The sequence below is a fragment of the Gopherus evgoodei genome, chromosome 12 (genome assembly GCF_007399415.2).
Source record: "Gopherus evgoodei ecotype Sinaloan lineage chromosome 12, rGopEvg1_v1.p, whole genome shotgun sequence".
In the NCBI taxonomy this organism is placed as follows: domain Eukaryota; kingdom Metazoa; phylum Chordata; order Testudines; family Testudinidae; genus Gopherus; species Gopherus evgoodei.
This window is the reverse complement of record NC_044333.1, coordinates 2,711,404-2,733,319: the sequence shown is the minus strand read 5'-3', so window position 1 is coordinate 2,733,319 and position 21,916 is coordinate 2,711,404. Positions and strand designations below refer to the sequence as shown.

Genomic DNA, 21,916 nt, shown 5'->3' with positions numbered 1-21,916 from the left:
CACCGGGTGGGGTCGCAGGCGTACCTTGTCTTTATGAAAAACAGTGTATGGCGGGTCCACCGTGAGAGCTGTCAGCTCGGAGACCCGCCTGGCCGATGTAACGGCCACCAGGAAGACTGTTTTCCATGATAGGTACAGGAGCGAGCAAGTAGCTAGCGGCTCAAATGGTGGGAGCATAAGTCTGGTTAGGACCAAATTAGGATCCCAGGTAGGGGCAGGGCGACGTATGGGGGGATAGAGACACTCTAGGTCCTTAATGAACCGAGAGACCAAGGGGTGGGAGAGCACGGAGTGGCCACCCTCACCTGGCTGGAAAGTGGATATGACCACTAAGTGCACCTTAAGAGAGGATGTCGCGAGGCCCTGTTGCTTAAGGTACCAGAGGTAGTCTAGGACCGTGGGATTTGAGGCCTCCGAGGGAGTAATGCCCTGAGTTGTGCACCAGCAAGAGAAGTGTTTCCACTTTGCCAAGTACGTGAAGCAGGTGGAAGGCTTCCTGCTGCTGAGGAGAATATGCTGAACTGGAGCAGAACAGCTCAACTCTGCCGTGTTTAGCCATGCAGGAGCCACGCCGTGAGGTGGAGGGCTCGCAGGTCTGGATGATGAAGCCTGCTGTGGTCTTGCGTGATCAGGTCTGGGAGGAGAGGGAGGGGAACTGGGGTGTCCATGGACAGATCTAGCAGGGTGGTGAACCAGTGCTGTCTGGGACACGCAGGTGCAATCAGGATCAGATGCGCTTTGTCCCTGTGAAGCTTCAACAGGACCTTGTACACCAGGGGAAACGGAGGGAAGGAATACAACAGGTGGTGCCTCCACGAGAGGAGGAATGCGTCCGTGATCGACCCTGGAGAGAGACCCTGAAAGGAGCAAAACTCCTGGCACTTCCTGTTCGAGCAGGAGGCGAACAGGTCTACGCGGGGAAATCCCCACCTCCGGAAGAGTGAATGGATGACGTCCTGTCTTATTGACCACTCGTTACATAGAAAGGACCGGTTGAGCCGATCCGCCAGAGCGTTCCGGACCCCCGGAAGAAAGGACGCCACTAGGTCTATCGACTGGGCTATACAGAAGTCCCAGAGTTGAATGGCCTCCTGACACAGGGGAGACGAGAGGGTCCCTCCTTGTTTGTTGATGTAGTACATGGCCGTTGTGTTGTCCGTGAACACCGAAACACAACGACCGTGAAGATGTTGTTGGAAGGCCTGGCACGCAAGGCGGACTGCTCTCAACTCCCGGACGTTTATATGGAGTGTCAGCTTCTGGGACGACCAAAGGCCCTGGGTGCGCAGGTGACCTAGATGGGCCCTCCAACCGAGGGATGACGCATCTGTCGTCAAGGTCATCGAAGGCGGCTGTGGATGGAACGGCATCCCTGCGCATACCAGGGATGGAGTTAGCCACCAATCGAGGGAGCCGAGGGGGCTGGGGAGAACTGTCACCAGGATGTCTATAGGGTCCCTGCCCAAGCAGAAGACTGAATTTAGCCACGTTTGGAAGGGTCTCTTGCGGAGTCTGGCATACTTGGTCACATAAGTACATACGGCCATATGCCCCAGGAGTCCGAGGCAGGTGCGAGCTGAGGTGATTGGGGAGGCCTGTAAGCTTCTTATGATTTATACGATCGCTTGGAAGCGGGGCTGAGGCAAGTAGGCCCTGGCTTGAGTGGAGTCCAGCGTTGCCCCTATGAAGTCCAACCTCTGTGTGAGGACCAGGGTGGATTTTTCGGTGTTGAGGAGTAGGCCCAACTGGGAGAATAGGTCCGTAACTATATTGACATACTGCCGTACCTGAGACTGAGAGGTCCCCTTGAGGAGCCAGTCGTCCAGATACGGGAACACATGTATCTGTTGCCGGCGGAGGTGGGCGGCCACGACGGCCATGCACTTCATGAACACCCTTGGGGCCGTGGAGAGGCCGCAGGGGAGGACTGTGAATTGGAAGTGCTGGTGGTTGGCCATAAAGTGAAGGTACTTGCTGTGTGGTGGAAAGATGGCAATGTGGAAGTACGCGTCCTTCATGTTGAGGGCGGCATACCAGTCTCCAGGATCCAGGGATGGGATAATCGTTCCCAGGGAGACCATGCGGAACTTCAGCTTGAGCATCCATTTGTTGAGTCCGTGCAGGTCTAGGATAGGCCTGAGGCCTCCCTTGGACTTGGGGATCAGAAAATAACGGGAATAAAACCCCTTTCCTCTCTCGTCTAAAGGTACCTCCTCTATAGCTCCCGCAGCGAGGAGAGATCGGACGTCCCATAGGAGGGCTTGCTCGTGAGAGGGGTCCCTGAAGAGGGACTGGGATGGGGGGGCGGGAGGGCAGTGATGAAGCAAATTGGAGGTGGTATCCTTGCTTCACTGTGCGCAGAACCCAAAGATCCCATGTCAATTGGGACCACGCCGGGAGGAAATGGGAGAGACAGTTGGAGAAGGGAGGGGAAGGATCCTGTCCTGAGACTGGTATGCCTTCCCCGGGCGCACCTTCAAAAGTTGGACTTGGGACCCGGTGGTGCCTTAGAGGGCCAGTGGTTTTGGCCCCCTTGGGGACCGGGTTGGCGTCTGCGGCCCCCCCCGCCCGTGCCTTCTACTGAGGTCCTCGCTCTGCCAAGGTGCAAAGTACGGGCGGTGTGCTTGGGGCCTGAAGGGTCTACGCTGGGTTACGGGGGTATGCATCCCCAACGAGCGCATGATGACTCTATTATCCTTAAGGCTCTGCAGCCTGGGATCGGTCTTTTCCGAGAACAAACCCTTGCCATCAAAGGGTAAGTCCTGGATGGTGTACTGCAGTTCCGGAGGTAGGTTAGAGACCTGGAGCCAGGAGATGTGCCTCATGGTAATTCCCGAGGCCAAGGTTCTGGCCGCTGAGTCGGCCATGTCTAGGGAGGCCTGGAGAGAGCTCCTGGCCACTTTCTTTCCCTCCTCCAGGAACGCGTTGAACTCCTGGTGTGAGTCTGGGGGTAGCAGCTCGGAGAACCTACCCACTTCTGCCCAAGTGTTGTAATTGTATCGGCTCAGTAGAGCCTGTTGGTTGGCCACTCGGAGCTGTAGGGCCCCCGCTGAGTACACCTTACGACCCAGGAGATCCATCCATCTGGCCTCTTTGGATTTTTGGGACCGGCGCCTGCTGGCCATGTTGTTCCCTTTCATTGACTGACTGGACAACTAAGGAGGAGGGAGGAGGATGAACTTACAAGTACTCATACCCCCGAAAGGGTACCATGTACTTTCTCTCAACTCCCTTTGCAGTCGGTGGAATGGAGGCTGGAGACTGCCAGAGGGTGTCGGCAGTGGCCTGGATGATTTTAATGAATGGCAGCGCGACCCGTGTGGGAGCATCAGCAGTGAGGATGCTCACTACAGGGTCTTCGACTTCTGGGACTTCCTCCACTGGGAGGTTGATGTTGAGGGCCACTCTGCGCAGGACGTCCTGACGGGCCCTCAGGTCTATCGGCGGGGGCCCTGATGATGAGGTCCCTGCCACAGCCTCATCCGGTGAGGAGGAGGAGGATACTCTGGGAATGAGGGGGTCCTGGACGGCATCCTGCTCCTGGGACTGTTCCTGCTCCAGCTGTCCCGGGGAGTCCGGAGGATGTGTCGCGTGCTCTTCCGACTCAACCGCAGGGGGGCGGGAAATGGTGGCCTCTGGTGCGCGATGTTCTGAGGCAGCAGAGCAGGTCTGGACCAGGGGGGCACCCTGGGCTTGGTGGTACGCCCAGGGTGTCCAGAAGGACCACTGCTGAGGTCCTATGTCCTGCGGCCGAGAGTCTTGGAAACCCCCCGTAGGCACCTCTGTATCCCGGTCCCGGTCGTAATAGCTGTCCACCTGGGAGGATACGGACATGTGTCTGGACGGCCGTGATGGAGGAGAAAGGCCTGGAGCTGAAGTCCCGACTGATCTCGCACCCCTCGATTGTGGGGACCGGTGCCGGTAGGCAGAGCGGTAGCGAGAGCGAGACCGGGACCTGCGACCGGCCCGGTGCCGGGAGGTTGACCGGGATCTCGAGTCTCTACGCCCTGACCTGCTCCGGGAGGTATGGTTCCTGGGACGGTGCCAGGAGCTGGAGCGGTACCGCGAGTAGCGGGTTGGGGAGTGAGAGACTGACCGGTGCCGAGAGTCCGACCGGTACCGAGAGACCGACCGGTGCCGAGAGTCCGAGTGGTGCCGTGGCGAGAACCGGTGCCGGGACCGAGAGCGACGTCAAGAGCAGGAGCGATGTCTCAACTCAGAGCGCCTGTGGGACCGTGATCTTGATTGGTGCCGGTCCGCTACGCTGACAGTCGGTGGTCTGGTCAGGGTCGGCTTGCCCATGGACTGCAATACCCGCACCGGCGGTGCCGGGGGTAGGGGCGGTGCCGCCTAGGTGATGGCGATCAAGTCCCTCGCCGTGGAAAAAGTCTCCAGGGTAGATGGCAGAGTGAGTTCTACCACGGCCAGTGCCAGGGAGCTGTCAGGTGCCGGACTCAACGGCCCTCGTGGGGCTGGAGTCGATGGTACCGGTTTTGGCTGTGCCGCAGCAGGTATTGGTGCCGGGTGGTCAGCCTTAGGTGCAGTCTCTGGCTGCAATGCTGGTGTTGCCTTCTGACCCTTCGCCGTCTTCGACCTCGGGGAGAGGGAGCTGCGCGGAGTAGATTTCGGTGCCGGCAGTGGCCGGTGCCGGGAATCCTTAGGCATACCGGCGACGCCTGGCACCGTAGGGGTGCCTCTGCCCACCGACTGGCTCATGCTCGGTGACGAGGGCGACGGTGTCAGGGCCGCTTCCATTAGGAGCTGCTTCAATCTAATGTCCTGCTCCTTTTTAGTTCTTGGCTTAAAAGCCTTGCAAATTGGGCGCTTAACCGATAAGTGCGATTCCCCTAGGCACTTCAAACAGGAGTCGTGGGGATCTCCTGTTGGCATCGGCCTATGACAGGCCAAGCACTGCTTGAAACCCGGTGAGCCAGGCATGAGCTCCAGCAGCGGGTGCGGGGATGGGGCTACTCCTCGTACCCCGCAACACTTACTAATTAACTATAACTATGAACTATAACTAACTCTAATGAACTTTATCTAAATATATATATATACAATAACAGTTAACTATACTTTGACTATAACTAGAAGAGACTACGAGTAGCTAGGGAAGGTGGAGGTCAGCTAAGCCGCACTCCACTGTTCCAACGACAATACGGGCGGTAAGAAGGAACTAAAAGGTGACCGGGTCGGCTGGGGTATATATTCGGCGCCATGGCGGTGGCACTCCAGGGGGCGCCCAGCTGACCCGGCGAGTGTTGCTAGGGTAAGAGTTTCTCCGATGAACGTGCACGCGGCGCGCGCACACCTGACTGGAAGGCATATGAGCAATCACTCGGAGAAGAAGGAAAAGTTTCTTTCCCAATTTTAAAAAGCTCTGCCTTCCCATTGGCTCTTTTGGTCAGGTGCCCACTTTTTTTTCTTACCTGGGGGACATTTTAACCCATTACAGGTAAAGCAAGTAGAGAACAGCCACCAAGAGGGATTTTACAGCTAACTGGCTGGCTGGGTGTCCATCAAAGGGAGCTCCCCCTGCCCCCTGCCTTATTTATCACACAGGCGTGAGCATCTCCCTGGCGGTGGGTGGCACTTAGCCGATTTCAGCTCTGCTTCCATTGCTTCCGTCAGTACCAAGGGAGTGCGATAGACTTAGATTGCTGGTCTGGAATGAGCATGACCATCAATAGCCATGTTCTGTTCACACCTGTGTGCAGTATGGCAGAGAGGGGCGCTCCCCGAACTCCAAGCCGACAATCCCCCAGCCACACATGGCAGGTTGCCCCACCCCAGTAACTCCCACGACTGCTAGTCCAGAGCCAGCCCCTGCAGAGCTGCCCAAAGGGGTACGCAGGGCAGGTCTGCACTTGAAACCCAGCCACTGTGGCATTCAGCGAGGACATTGCTGCACCACGGGCAGAGCGTCTCCCGTCAGCATGGTTACACCACCTCCGCGAGTGGCCTGAGCTGTGTGCGTGGAGACACCCTCCTGCCCACATAGCGCTGTCCACCCCAGAGGCTAGGCTGGGAGGACCAGTTAGAAAACTCAGTTTGTCATAAACAGATCGTTAAGGGTTAATGTCTTTTTAAACCTGTAAAGGGTTAACAAACAGGGAACCAAACACCTGACCAGGGGACCAATCAGGAGACAAGATACTTTGAAATCTCCATGGAGGGAAGCCTTTGTTTGTGTTTTTTGGGTTTGGCTTTGTTCTCTCTGGGTTCTGAGAGTAACCACATGTACCTACAGGCTCTCTAATTTTCTGTTCAAATTTAGTAAGTACAAAGGTAGAAAGGCGGTTTAGTCTTTTTAATCATTTTTCTTTATTTGCAAATGTGTATCTGGCTGGTAGAAATTAAATGTGTACCTGGCTGGTAGAGTTTTAATGTGTATTTGGCTGAAAGTATTTTAAATTGTATTTCTGTTGGAGGAGGCTTTTTCTCCAGTTTCTATAAGCTGACAGACCCTGTAACTTTTACCATCTAAAGGACAGAGACACCTTTTCCTTCTTTCTTTTTTTTTTTAAAGTTTTGCTTTTAAGACCTGTCTGATTTTTCCCCCTTGTTGAGGCTCAAGGGAATTGAATCTGTACTTAACAGGGAAGGAGAAGGGAGGGAAAGGGTGGAATCCCTTTGGTTTAGATTCACAGAGCTTGAATCTGTCTATCTCTCCAGGAGACCTAATTTCTCTGTGTTGTGATTCAAGGAGTTTGAATCCCAGTAATTTTCCAGGGTAACCCAGGGAGGGGAAGGCTGGGAAAGGCAATGGTGAGGAAAGGGGTTTACTTTCCTTGTGTTAAGATCCAGTGGGTCTGGGTCTTGGGGGTCCCCAGGGAAGGTTTTGGGGGAACCAGAGTGTATCAGGCACTCGAATTCCTGATTGGTGGTAGCTTATCAGATCTAAGCTGGTAATTAAGCTTAGAGGAATTCATGCTGGTACCCCAACTTTTGGACTCTAAGGTTCAGATTGGGGAAATATACTATGACATGGTGGCAATGGTGGGATAAGAATCCAAAAGCCAGTAAGATTATTATTTTTCTTTTTTCTCTGCTACCTGCTTATAAGCAGAGAAAAGGGGGTTTTTTAAATCAAGTCTGCAGGGTTTTTTTTTCTTTCTCTCTTCCTTCTGAGTACACTGAAGGCAGAGAGATTAAGGTTTAACAAGGGTCTTTTGTTAAACAAAGCAGGCTTAAGTGGTCAGCAACAGACACCAGCAGAACACATTTGCATATCAAAGGGTTTTCTTTTGTTTTAATTTAAACGTGAAAGATTAGGTAGAAGAAGTTAAAAAAGGCACTGTTGCCAGGCAACCCCAAGCGGGCAGCAGAGGAACAGCAATTCAGACAGTAAACTAGCAGAGGGCGCCCCAACACAAAAAAGCAGTAAACATGCCTTCCAGGGCAAAACTGCTGGCAGAGAAACAAATCAAAGACGCAGACCACAAGCGACAAATGGAAAAAAGAGAAAAAGAGGTGGAGCTGAAAGAATAAGAAGAAAAAATCAAACTGGCAGCCCACTAAAGAGAACAAGAAGCAAAAGATGCGGCCCACCAACGAGATATGGAAAAGCAACAAAAACAAAGTGAAGAGAGGGAAAAAGAGAGAAAGCATGAACTTGAATTAGCACAGACTAGGCAGCGTGCTCCAGCCAATCCTAACAACTCTTCGCCAATTATGGTTCCACATCCCAAGAAATTTCCCACCTACAAGGCAGATGATGACACTGAGGCCTTCTTAGAAAATTTTGAAAGAGCCTGCCCTGGGTACAGCATCTCTGAAGACCAGTACATGGTAGAGCTGAGGCCACAGCTCAGTGGACCCTTAGCAGAGGTGGCGGCTGAAATGCCAAAGGAGAACATGAACGATTATAAACTTTTTTAAACCAAGGCCAGATACAGAATGGGGATAACACCTGAACATGCCCGTTGGCGGTTCAGACCCCTAAAATGGAACCCAGATGTGTCATTCCCCCGACACACCTACCACATTGCAAAGAATTATGAAGCCTGGATATCAGGAACAAAGGTTAACAATCTGGACGAGCTGCACCTCCTGATCCAAATGGAGCAGTTCTTAGATGGTGTTCCTGAAGAAATAGAGAGGTACATCCTAGATGGGAAACCCAAAATGGTAACCGAGGCGGGGGAAATTGGAGCGAAATGGATGGAAGTGGCAGAAAAGAAAAAAGCTACTGTCAAGAGGAGCGAAAACCCATTGGGCACACTGACAATAAACCCTATAACCGAGGGCAGCACAAGACCCCACCAACAACCCAAGGAAAGCCCCAGACTCCCTAATCTCTCACCTCACCAATCTCCAGTAACCAACCTCAACCCAGTGACCAGTCAGCTGGAAGATGCTTTAAGTGTAATGAACTGGGACATTTAAAGGCCAACTGCCCAAAGAACCCCAACCGAGTGCAGTTCATTACACCACCATCACACCAAAGATCCCCAGGCCCAGATGCCTCTCAAATACCTTTGGAGTGAAGGGAAACTTTGAGAGTGGGCGGAAAGAAGGTTACCGCGTGGAGAGACACGGGGGCTCAAGTGTCAGCTATCCACCAATGCTTCGTGGACCCCAAATTCATCAACCCAAAGGCCCAAGTGACAATTTACCCCTTCATGTCACAAGCTGTAGACTTGCCTACAGCTAAACTGCCTGTCCAGTAGAAAGGCTGGTCAGGAATGTGGACTTTTGCAGTCTATGACAATTATCCCATAACCATGCTGCTGGGGGAAGACTTGGCCAACCAGGTGAAGAGGGCCAAGAGAGTGGGAATGGTTACATGCAGCTAAACTAGGCAAGCTTCCAGACTCATTCCTGTTCCTGAGCCGTCCATAGAGGCCCCATCTGTGTTACCAGAGACTCAGACAGAGGTAGTGGACCCGGATTCCATGCCAACAACTGAAACAGCCACAGTGACTCCAGTCCCAGACCAGGAACTGGAAAAGCAGTCAGCACCAGAACTGTTGCCAGCGCTGACGCCAGCACTTGCAAACCCATCTTCAACCGCAACCCCAGAGGGCGCCAGCGAGCCTGAGCTGGCAGAAGCAGCAGACAACCACACCCAAGAGGCTCAGCCAGAGCCTGAAACACGACCAGGTGCAGCAGCGGAGAGCAGTTCACCAGCCACGAAACAACCCCATTACCTACATCGCTTCCAGAGGGACCAAGCCCAAGTCCACAGCCTAAGGAAGAACTGGTGTCTCCAGCTTCAAGGGAACAGTTCCAGACTGAGCAGGAAGCAGATGACAGCCTTCACGAAGCTTGGGCGACGGCACGGACCACCCCACCGCCTCTCAGCTCTTCTAATCGATCCCGGTTTGTTGTAAAACAAGGACTTTTATACAAGGAGACTCTTTCTGGTGGACACCAGGAAGACTGGCATTCACAAAAACAGTTGGTGGTTTCAACTAAGTACCGAGGGAAGCTCTTAAGCTTAGCACATGATCATCCCAGTGGCCATGCTGGGGTGAACAGAACCAAAGACCGGTTGGGGAAGTCCTTCCACTGGGAGGGGATGGGCAAGGACATTGCCAAGTATGTCCGGTCTTGTGAGGTGTTCCAAAGAGGGGAAAAACCCCAAGACCAGATCAAGGCCCCTCTCCAGACACTCCCCATAATTGAGGTCCCATTTCAGTGAGTAGCTGTGGATATTTTGGGTCCTTTCCCAAAAAAGACACCCAGAGGAAAGCAGTACTTACTGACTTTCGTGGCCTTTGCTACCCGATGTCCGGAAGCAGTAGCTCTAGGCAACACCAGGGCTAAAGCTGGGTGCCAGGCCCTAACAGACATTTTTGCCAGGGTAGGTTGGCCCTCCGACATCCTTACAGATTCAGGACCTAATTTCCTGGCAGGAACCAGGAAAAAACTGTGGGAAACTCATGGGGTGAATCACTTCGTTGCCACCCCTTAGCACCATCAAACCAATGGCCTGGTGGAAAGGTTTAATGGAACTTTGGGGACCATGATACGTAAATTCATCAATGAACACTCCAATGACTGGGACCTAGTGTTGCAGCAGTTGCTTTTTGCCTACAGGGCTGTACCACATCCCAGTTTAGGGTTTTCACCATTTGAGCTTGTGTATGGCAACGAGGTTAAGGGGCCATTACAGCTGGTGAAACAGCAATTGGAGGTGTTTATGCTTTCTCCACGAATTAACATTCTAGACTTTGTAAGCAACCTACAAAATACCCTCTGACACTCTTTAGCCCTTGCTAAAGAAAACCTAAAGGATACTCTGCAAGAGCAAAAGGTCTGGTATGATAACCATACCAGGGAGCGTTCCTTCAAGGTAGGAGACAAGGTTATGGTCTTGAAGGCGCAACAGGCCCATAAGATGGAAGCATCATGGGAAGGGCCATTCACGGTCCAAGAGCGCCTGGGAGCTGTTAACTAGCTCATAGCCTTTCCCAATTCCTCCCTAAAGCCCAGAGTTTACCACGTTAATTCTCTCAAGCCCTTTTATTCCAGAGACTTACAGGTTTGTCAGTTTACCAGGGAGGAGATGATACTGAGTGGCCTGAAGGTGTCTACTATGAAGGAAAAACTGACGGTGGCATGGAAGAGGTGAACCTCTCCACCACCCTGGAACGTCTGCAGCGGCAACAAATCAAGGAGCTGTGCACTAGCTTCTCCCCATTGTTCTCAGCCACCCCAGGATGGACTGAACGGGCATACCACTCCATTGAAACAGGTAATGCTCACCCAATTAGAACCTCACCCTACCGAGTGTCTCCTCACGCCCAAGCTGCTGTAGAACGGGAGATCCAGAACATGCTACAGATGGGTATAATACGCTCATCTACCAGCGCATGGGCATCTCCAGTGGTTCTGGTACCCAAACCAGATGGGGAAATACGCTTTTGCGTGGACTACCGTAAGCTAAAAGTGGTAACTCGTCCAGACGACTATCCAATGCCACGCACCGATGAGCTATTGGAGAAGTTGGGATGTGCCCAATTCATATCTACAATAGACTTAACCAAGGGGTACTGGCAAGTACCGCTAGACGAACCTGCCAAGGAAAGGTCAGCATTCATCACCTATGCAGGGATGTATGAATTTAATGTGCTTCCTTTCAGGCTGCAAAGTGCACCCGCCACCTTCCAAAGACTGGCAGATGGTCTACTAGCAGGACTGGGCGAATATGCAGTTGCCTACCTCGATGATGTGGCCATTTTTTCTGACTCCTGGCCCGAACACTTAGAACACCTGGAAAAAGCCTTGAGTGCATCAGGCAGGCCGGACTAACTGTTAAGGCCAAAAAGTGTGAAATAGGCCAAAACAGAGTGACTTACCTGGGACACCAGGTTGGTTGAGGAACCATAAACCCCCTACAGGCCAAGGTGGATGCTATCCAAAAGTGGCCTGTCCCAAAGTCCAAGAAACAGGTCCAATCCTTCTTAGGCTTGGCCGGGTATTACAAGCGATTTGTACCACACTACAGCCAAATCGCTGCCCCACTGACCGACCTAACCAAAAAGACCCAGCCAAATGCAGTTAAGTGGACTAATGAGTGTCAGAAGGCCTTTACCCAGCTTAAGGCGACGCTCATGTCAGACCCTGTGCTAAGGGCCCCGGACTATGACAAACCATTCCTAGTAACCACAGATGCATCTGAGCGTGGTATAGGAGAAGTTCTCATGCAGGAAGGACCGGATCACAACTTCCATCCTGGTGTGTTTCTCAGCAAGAAACTGTCTGAGAGGGAAAGTCACTGATCAGTCAGTGAGAAGGAATGCTATGCCATTGTGTACACCCTGTAAAAGCTACACCCATACGTTTGGGGACGGCGGTTCCAGCTACAAACCAATCATGCTGCGCTAAAGTGGCTTCATACTGCCAAGGGGAACAACAAAAAACTGCTTCGATGAAGTTTAGCTCTCCAAGATTTTGATTTTGAAATTCAACACATTTCAGGAGCTTCTAACAAAGTAGCTGATGCACTCTCTCGTGAAAGTTTCCCAGAATCCAGTGGTTAAAATTTGTCCTTGAAATGTAAAAACCCTCATAGTTTGCATACTTAGTAGTATATGTAAAGGTGCATGTGTTGTATTAATCTGTTTATTTTAAAGTTCTAGGAAGAAATCACCGCCAGTGAGGTTCCCCACTGTCTGCGATTTGGGGGGGGGGTCATAAACAGATCGTTAAGGGTTAATGTCTCTTTTACCTGTAAAGGGTTAACAAATAGGGAACCAAACACTTGACCAGGGGACCAATCAGGAGACAAGATACTTTGAAATCTCGGTGAAGGGAAGCCTTTGTTTGTGTTTTTTGGGTTTGGCTTTGTTCTCTCTGGGTTCTGAGAGTAACCACACGTACCTACAGGCTCTCTAATCTTCTGTTCAAATTTAGTAAGTACAAAGGTAGAAAGGCGGTTTAGTCTTTTTAATCATTTTTCTTTATTTGCAAATGTGTATCTGGCTGGTAGAAATTAAATGTGTACCTGGCTGGTAGAGTTTTAATGTGTATTTGGCTGAAAGTATTTTAAATTGTATTTCTGTTGGAGGAGACTTTTTCTTCAGTTTCTATAAGCTGACAGACCCTGTAACTTTTACCATCTAAAGGACAGAGACACCTTTTCCTTCTTTCTTTCTTTTTTTTTAAAGTTTTGCTTTTAAGACCTGTCTGATTTTTCCCCCTGGTTGAGGCTCAAGGGAATTGCGTCTGTACTTAACAGGGAAGGAGAAGGGAGGGGAAGGGTGGAATCCCTTTGTTTTAGATTCACGGAGCTTGAATCTGTCTATCTCTCCAGCAAACCTAATTTCTCTGTGTTGTGATTCAAGGAGTTTGAATCTCAGTAATTTTCCAGGGTAACCCAGGGAGGGGAAAGCTGGGAAAGGCAACGGTGAGGAAAGGCGCTTACTTTCCTTGTGTTAAGATCCAGGGGGTCTGGGTCTTGGGGGTCCCCAAGGAAAGTTTGGGGGGGGACCAGAGTGTGTCAGGCTCTGGAATTCCTGATTGGTGGCAGCTTATCAGATCTAAGCTGGTAATTAAGCTTAGAGGAATTCATGCTGGTACCCCAACTTTTGGACTCTAACGTTCAGGTTGGGGAAATATACCTTGACATAGTTCCTGGTGTGGGGTTCAGGAATCGCTCGGCCCAAGGTGCTGGAGAAATCCTCTGTATTCAGCCAGGCAGCTCCAACTCCCTCTGCCTCACAGGAGGAAGCTCTGGCACCCCCTCCCCAGCCTGCTGGCCTGAGAGGCTAACCCAACCCACTGACACGTACAGGTCCCCACCGCACCTGATAGCTAAACTCAACTGCACGGGCAAACTGGAGCAACCCCCGGGCCTGGCTGGGGACACGAGCCCCTCGCTGTGACACCACCTGCCAGAGCGCCCAGCAGGAGGGGAGGGTCCCAGCTTCCTATCAGCCCAAACTGAGCAACAGAACATTGTCCTGATCAGCTGCTGGGAGCCAGTGACTCGTTCGCTTGGGCACTGGCATCCCCACGCTCTCAGCTGGCCCCGGAATCAGAGTAAAACAGGTCCTGCAGAGCAGCTCATTTGAACCTCCTGTGCAGAGAGCCCTGCCAGCATGAGCCCTCTCGCCCTGCAGCTCTCTCCTGTCAGCCCTGGCCCGGCCCATGGAGCTTCCTCCCTCCTGTGTGCGTACATGGGTAATGCATAGCTCCATATATGGCTCCAGCATGGCTGCTGTCAATGGCTGTGCTGTTCCGTACGACCACGGCTGTGCTGGCAGCTTTGTATTGTTCCAAGTCAGGCCCCTGGCACGTGCAGCACCTTGTCTTTGGAGATTGGCTAACGGCTACTGGAGCTTCACCCCCACCTCACTAATCATGTGGACGAAGCTGCATGTGGTGCAGGAAGCTGGCCTGGTCCAGCCCGGCCCTGTGTCCTTTGTGTGTGTGGCTGAGAGAGGGCAGGTAAGAGTTTGCCGTGTTCTTTGGAGAACAGTGCTAGTTTATAGTTCCCAGCCCAGAAGCCAGAGGGGCTGCACCAAGGTGGGGAGGTCGAGGAGCTGCCTGGCATAGATGCTCCACCTGGTGTCAGGGGAGAGGCGCTAGGCAGAGACGTTACAGGGGAGAGGTGCTCGATTATTGCTCCTATGTCTTGGGCAGCCAGCTGTAGCCAGGCAGAGAACGGCTCTAACCCCACAGACTGCCGGTCAGGAGCCGAGCTGCACTGGACAGAGAATGGGTCTCCCAGCCTTGCCAGCCCCTCCTTCATCGGCAGGTCTCCAGAGAGCCAGACCAGCCTTGCCCGTAGCTCCCGCTCTCACTCCAGCCTCCTGGCTCTGCTCTAGTACTGAGCCCGGGCTCTGCTCTCCATATGCTTAGGGCTGCCCCGGTTCCCCTGCAGCAGCTGCCATCTCAGTTTGCTCTCTGGAGGCATTTCTAGGCCCTCACCAGCCATTCACTGGCTCCCTGCAGCCCACTTTGTCTCGCAGACTCTTTCAGCAGGAAGTTTGAAACCAGCTTCCTAACCAAAGGGCTCTGCTGCCCTCTGGGTGCTCAGCTGCCCTGATCTCACTCGCCATGGCCCTGGCCCTGGCATAGCCCCGGGGTTGGGAGTCCAGCCTTACCGCTCTGTTGGGCATAGGGGGGTAGCGCTTGCCCAGCTTTCAGGCTGGCTAAATGGTACAAATCCAACCAATGGCAGGGCTGTTGCATTAGAACAGTGGGTTTATTGAGGACACAGGAACGGCTGACGGCACGGTCACTGGAATGACCTGACCCAGGGCTTCTGTCACGTGGCCAGGGGACGTCTCACCAGGGAAGAACTTTCCCTTCCCAGTTCACAAAGGTCCCGTTGTCCTTCTTGGAGAGCGTTGGAAGCACGTTCAGGATCCCTTGGACACTCACGTCCACCGTCAGTGGAGCCTGCAGGAGGCAAAGGAGAGTGAGGGGGAGAAGCCTGCCCTGGGGCTGGCCCAGGACACCAGGGGCCGGGCCAGGATCTGGGAAAGGATCTCAGTAATCCCATTCTGCCTTCGCTGGCAGTGAATGGGGGAAGCAGGTCCCAGGCCAATGTTTACAATAGAAAATGTGTGAAAAGGGCTGCACCCCTGAGAGACAACCTAAGCCCCAATGGAGACAGATGACCAGCTCCTGCCCCTCCAGCTCCCCAAGGCAGCTCGGCAGGGTTTGTTGTGCAATGCTGAGCTATGAAGGAACCATGGGACCAGCAGCCCTGGGAAGCAACACCCAGGACACAGCACTGAATCCTCAGGGAGCTGGGTCGTGACGACCGCCTTGCTGGGATGTGAGCCCCTGAGAGGTGTCATCAATATGGGGCGGGGGTGATAAGGGAACAGGCTCCAGTGTAACCATTCCCCCTACGATGAACTTCTGCCCCTGACATGTGGCTACGACTGGCCTCTCCCACTCAGCACCTACCTGGTGGGAACCTGTGCTTCCCATGTCAGTCTGCACCCAGCCAGGATGGACAGCGATGCTCAGGATCCCGTCTCCTTCATACCCCAAGGATTGGCACTTGGTGAGCATGTTCAGAGCAGCCTGTGGGCGAGACACCATGAGCAGAGACAGCAGCATGTGAGGAGAGCAGGGACCCACCCCCGGGAGAAAGGTGAGCAAGGGGGACAGCTGATGCAAGCTGCAGTGTGTGATTCTCAGCTGGGGATGATCAGCATGTTACTGAGTCACCACCTCTCACTGCAATGGGCCCACGTGCAGGACCCAGAGTCCTGTTCCAAGGCTTGGGCTCTGGGGTCAGGTGACCAAGCATCATGTGACCTGGAGGCCGTGCTTCCCACAAGAGGCAGCAGAGTGAGATTGGCCTGAATGCTGGCCTGGCAGGTCAAATCTGGGGGATAAACCACGGGGCAAGAATAGGGCGACCAGACAGCAAATGTGAAAAAGACCCAAAAATCGGGACTGTCCCTATAAAATTGGGACATCTGGTCATCCTAGGCAAGAAAGATTTTTCTTTTCCCTTTGCTGTAGCGGAACACGGACTGAGCGTGAATTGGTGCCCCACGGGGCACACCCCCTACCTTGCTGCACCGATAAGAGACAACCTGCACCAACTCCAAGGCAATGAGATTTGCGATGGAGCCGCACTCACTGGACATGTTGACAATGGCCGCCTTGCTGCAGCTCAGCCCTGGTTGGGGGCTCCCCTGGGCAGCCTTCTTCAGCAAGGGCAGGAACGCCTGGGCAATGGGGAGAAAAGAGCACCCCCGGGTCAGCTTAGGAGAAAGGACCCACATTCCTCTCTTCACCAGCGGACTCTGATTTGAATTGAAGTGGGTCAAGCTGTTGCCCAGAGGTGTCACAGGCTGGCCCCCTGGGCCTGCTGCTCTTGGCCCATGCTCTCCCCCTGCCCTCCAACTTGTTCAGGCTCAGTCCTGTTTTAAAGGCTGATTTCTAGGAGTTGGGTAATCCCATTCTGCCCTCGCTGGCAATGAACGGGACAGCCCGGTACCAGGCCAGTGTTTACAATAGAAAGTGGGTGAAAAGGACTGCACCCCTGAGAGACATCCTAAGCCCGAGTGGAAACACCCTGAGGTCAATGGAAAAATCCTGCAGTTGCCCTAGCAAGAACCTGTCGGAGCAGTAGATTTATTACAGCAACAGAAGAACTCTTTTGCCACTGCTGTCATGTTTCTAGTGTAGATACAGCCGATCATATGTTGTTTCCCCACCTTAGAGCCCTGCACAGAGTATCTTGTGGGATTGTACACACCCTCTAGATCCGGGGTTCTCAAATTCGGGGTCAGGACACTCAAAGGGGTCATGAGGTTACTACATGGGGTTTCGTGGGCCTCCACCCGAAACCCCACTTTACATCCAGCATCTATAATGGTGTTCAATATATAAAAAGTGTTTTTAATGTACAAGGGGGGGGTCACACCCAGAGACTTGCTGTGTGAAGGGGTCACCAGTAGAAACGTTTGAGAGCCCATGCTCTAGATCTGTGCTGGACAGAGGCCTCAACTCACTGACATGGAAGTATTTCCTCTCTAATACGCTGAGCTGTACTTACAGCACACTGCAGAAATCGGGTGGGATAGTCAAATACCAGCAGCTTTGGCCTAACTCGCGGGGGCAACTCTAGGTATTTTGCCACCCTAAGCACAGCAGAGAGGTTCTGGGTCCCGTGGATTTGGCGGCACGCCTGCGGGAGGTCAGTCGAAGCCGTGGGACCAGCGGACTCTCTACAGGCATGCTGCCGAAGAGCAGAGTGCCTCCGTGATTTGCCACCCCAGGCGTGCGCTTGGTGTGCTGGTGCCTGGAGCCACCCCTGCTAACTCGTCTTCCATCCGAGTCAATGGGAGTTTTAGCGCGGAGGTATTAAGAGCCCGGTTAGATCAATACAATTGGCTTCTTCAAATCCTACACCCAGTATAAGAGTAGCAGCAAAAACTTGTGGACGTATTCAGTATAAAACAGAGCACCTATGATCAGAGCTAAGACAGCCTCATCAGTAACTGCCTTGTCCAATACCTGTCCCTGCAGAAGGCTGGGCTGCTGGGGGAGAGGAAAGTACCTCGTACCTAGATGCAATCACACACTTCAGCAACAACTTATCACAGCGTAAGGTTGGGATTTAGGTGCCCAACTCTCATTCACTGTCAACGTGATTTGTGTGCCCAACTCCTCTAACCACCTTTGAAAAACCGAGCCCTGGTGCACAGAGATAGAGCAGGCCAGGCCAGCAATGGCACAGCTTTCCCCACCCGACCCTCCATAAACTTTCGCAACCCCGATGTGTCCCTCGGGCCAAAAAGGTTTGCCCATCCCCGCTCTCAGGAGATGGCCTCTCCTGCAGGAGCTGAACTCTTGGCTCAGACCCCACCGGGGCAGCGTTAGGGCCTCTGAGTCCATTTCTCTGGTGATTACAGTTTCATAATGCACCTGACACGTACACTGTGATGAACGCCGCACCCCAGCCCCCAAACACACACACACACACACACCAGGTTGGCTCATTGATCCAGGAAGCAGAGCCCTGGGGGAAGGGAGAAGTTCTGGCCTATGCAAAGTCAAACCCCACTGCAGCCGGCGACCTGCCCTTTGTCAGGGCCCTTACCTGGCTCACCAGCAGGGGCCCTGTCACGTTGGTTGCGTACACCAGGGACATGTCCTCCGGTGTTTCAGACTCTAGTGTGCTCAGCCTCACTATCCCAGCATTGTTTATCAACAGATTCAGCCCCGAGCTTTTCAGATGCTCCTCAACTCTGGTTGCTGCTGCCTTGATGCTGGCTGGGTCAGTAGCTTCTATAGAGACAGAGCAGGGGGTTCAGAGTAGGGTGAGCAGACAGCAAATGTAAAAATCAGGACAGGGGGCGGGGGATAATAGGAGACCATATAAGAAAAAGACCCATAAATCGGGACTGTCCCTATAAAATCGGGACATCTGGTCACCTTAGTTCAGAGGTGTGGTTCCTCCACCCTGTCGCTAACCCCTCTCCCGGAGACCCGAAGCCCCGGCTACTCTACAGAGCCATGCTAACGACTCGGGAGCTCATAAACACAGCTAGCCAGAACTGGGTCGTGCCATGGCAAGGGCAGGACGGATGGCATCAAAGCCAGAGAGTGAAATCGGGGGGACCAGGAGTTAGCTGGGCGAGTGGAAAGCAGTGTGGCAGAGAGAGTGGTCATGGGGTGGGGGGAGGGCGTGTTGGACCAACAGGATCTTCCCAGGGGTGAGCAGGGTTGGAAATCTGCCATCAGAGCTCTGGCAGGCTCACCCTCACCCAGCTTTCATCATCCTATGAGAACACCCTTCAGGGGAGAGCGCCCTGATGGCACAGTTGTGTGGCAGCATTTGAAACATGCCGATTTTTCCTATTAAAAAGTGTTTGCAGCATTTTTTTAAATCAGAACCATCAGCAGCATTTTCGGGTTACTGAAAAAGCTGGTTCAACAAAAGAGCTTGATAGTCATTTTGATACGTCACCGAAAACATTGGACAACCCAGGAGGGGCTCGGGACGAAGCGGACGGGCGGGTCTCAGCGGCATGTGTGCTGCGGGAAAGGGGGGATGAGCCTGGGGGCAATAGGCTGGTTCCCCGTGGGACTGTCACTGCAGGTAGGGGTTCACATGGGAGGCTGGGCCCCCGCGGGGATGTCAGTGAGAGGTGGGACCCTGGCATCACGTGAGGGGCACATGAGGGCTGACAGGGTGGATCCTGGGGGAGGAGGGTCGTTGAAAGGTGGGGATTAGGTGAGGGGTCTGAGAGTGGGTGTCACTGGGGGGCTGGGCAGAGGGGGTCACATGAGGGGTGATAGGCTGGGCCCCTTCAAGGGAGGGTTGCCAAGTTTGGTGTGAGGTATTCCTGGAGATTTCATCACATGACAATCATTAATTAAACATACATTTTTAATTCCTGGAGAATCCAGGACAGTCCTGAAGGGTTGTTAACCCTAATTCAGGGGGTCTATTACTGAAGGAGGGGAGGGATAGCTCAGTGGTTTGAGCATTGGCCTACTAAATCCAGGATTGTGAGCTCAAGCCTTGAAGGAGCGATTTGGGGATCGGTCCTGCTTTGAGCAGCAGGTAGGATTATATGATCTCCTGAGGTCCCTTCCAACACTAATAATCTATGATGTTCACCCTGAGCACTGGTGTGACCCTATGTGTGAAGTCACTGTGCCACTCACTCAGATTTGGCCCTGCTCCCCCTATCCTCCGTCATGTGAGCAGCACTCCAAACATCAGCAGGATAAGCAGCTGGTCCCAGCAGATCAAAGGCATGACCAGACCAGTCACTTTATGGCTACTACCTGAGCTAGGGCTGCTCCCCCATGAATTTGGTCCCTGGCCATTGGCCTAGTTTGTTAATCTGGCCCTAGCAGGATCCCTAGGCTGGGATTGGTTCCCTGTTCATGAAACTGACTCCTTAATTCCAAAGCTTCAACTACCTGAAGGGGGGTTCCAGAGAGGATGGATCTAGACTGTTCTCAGTGGTAGCCGATGACAGAACAAGGAGCAATGGTCTCAAGTTGCAGTGAGGGAGGTTTAGGTTGGATACTAGGCAATACTATTTCTCTAGGAGGGGGGTGAAGCACTGGAATGGGTTACCTAGGGAGGTGGTGAGATCTTCTTCCTTAGAGGTTTTTAAGACCCAGCTTGAGAAAGCCCTGGCTGGGATGATTTTGTTAGGAACTGGTCTGCTTTGAGCAAGGGGTTGGACTAGATGACCTCCTGAGGCCTCTTCCAACCCTGATATTCTTTGATTCTATGAGTTTATGAAAGCAAATTTGTCTCGAAGAGAGCGAGGCCTGTTCACACCCAAACAGCCAGGCTCATACATGGCATAGGCAGCCCCTGTCTCAATCAAAATCATCCCTTCCCTGCCAGTCTGGCACGCAGGACAATCTGCAAATACCAGGAACATCCTGGGCCTCCTCTTGACCAAGCCCAGAGAGCCTGAGTGGGACGTAGGAGACCTGGGAGATGCTCTGCTGAGAAGGGTGACTGCTAGGCACCCTCTCCTTCACTAACACCTAGGCAGGAATAACTCTAACAGTGGCTCCCAACCAGGCAAGGAACAGGAACACGGAGACGGGGAACAGGGAACAAAGGGACCCAGAGCAAGGGAGCCTCAGCTCCGGGCCCAGGGCAGGGCACCCACCTAGCGCAACGATGGCCAAGTTTGGATGCCTGGACGCCAAGTTCTTCAATTGCTGGAAGAGAATAAAGTCAACAATTATTGACAGAGCCTCCAGCCTGCAGGGAAGGTCAGGATGGGCAGAGTCCAGCTCCCTGCTGCTACCCCGGACCAAGTCAATATCTGCCTGCAAAGCTCCCATGCGCAGGGTTCAGCCCTGGCTTTCGGGGTCTGCAGCAGAATGTCTAAACCGGCATCATTTAGCTCAGTGCGGTCAAGCCAGGGACACGTTTCCCTATTCCCTTTAGGAGACAGGCACCTGTGCTCCCCGCCCTCTCCCTCAATGCGCTGTGCTATCTTTGCATGTGTCCCGTGCAGAACTCGTTCCCAGCTTTATGCGCCAGGGGGGCGTCAGCCTGGAGCAGGGGCTGAAATCCCCTCCTGCTCGGGCCTGTTGCTTTTGGCTCCAAGTACTGGAGGCCCCTCACTTAGATTCCTCCACCACCAGGTACAGCTAACTCCCTCTCACCTCGCCCCGTTCTCACCTGCGCTCGCTCTCCCTCCGGGTCCCGGCAGGTCGCAAAGACCCACTCGGGTGGGTTTGATTTCTCCAGAAACTGCTTGACAAGCTCCAGGCCGAGTCCCCGATTGGCCCCAGTCACCAGAACGCTGCGGACATTAAAGCCAGCCATGGTCCTCGCCTGCCTGTGCCCCAGCTGGCAGGGCCTGTGCTCAGCGAGAGCTGGGCTAGTTCTGGCCCCCACGTCCCCTGCACCTGGGGTTACACAGCGTCTGACTCCTGGGTGCCAGCTCCCTGATTCCACACAAAGGCCTGGAACCTGCCCCGCGCAGAGTAAAATCGCTGGAAGCTGAGCAGAGGCTCCTCCTGCAGAGGTGTGGGAGTCACCATGGATTGGAGGAGCTCCCCAGAAGGGAGGAGCTGTGAAGTGCAGAAAAGGAGATGGCGAGGGTGGGGGAGAGGCTGATCGGAAGCTTTAGGGATCGGATGGACTCGTGCATTTTCACGGGGTGACCTTTACACTGAGCAGGGTTTGCAATGTCTCACAGAAGTAATAAGAGCTTGGGCAGGTTAATATTCAACATGGTGAAACTCATTCTGCATTCCCCTGACTTGGTTGAGCCGCATGGCACCTACTAATGGCTTTCAGGGGCTGTGGGACGTAGTTTTACAGAGTAATGATCTGTTATAAGGCGCTGCAGGGCAAGACCCCTACATTTTATTGTCCTATGAAGACTGGGGGAAAAGCCTAGGCTGTGCAGCACACTCCACATAGGTTAGGTTCTCAATTTTACATTGTCCACAGTTAGTGCATCAACATTATGAAACTTTAACTATACCCATG

General features: G+C 53.2%; 1 protein-coding gene across 2 annotated transcripts; it reads right to left on the bottom strand.

Annotated features, from left to right (window-relative positions):
- Nucleotides 1-14,697: 14,697 nt before the first annotated feature.
- Nucleotides 14,698-21,378, bottom strand: LOC115660158 (C-factor-like). 2 transcript variants are annotated; one of them, XM_030581199.1, is made up of 6 exons: nt 21,098-21,378; nt 20,577-20,628; nt 18,029-18,216; nt 15,990-16,148; nt 15,373-15,492; nt 14,699-14,856 (listed from the first exon to the last, which is right to left on the bottom strand). In XM_030581199.1, exons 1-6 carry the CDS (start codon nt 21,242-21,244, stop codon nt 14,743-14,745), a joined length of 780 nt encoding a protein of 259 aa, XP_030437059.1. In that variant the 5' UTR covers nt 21,245-21,378; the 3' UTR covers nt 14,699-14,742. The 2 variants fall into 2 exon arrangements, with proteins under 2 accessions (XP_030437060.1, XP_030437059.1); XM_030581200.1 differs by lacking the exon at nt 15,990-16,148 and having other exon boundaries at nt 14,698-14,856.
- Between the last annotated feature and the right edge of the window lie 538 nt (nt 21,379-21,916).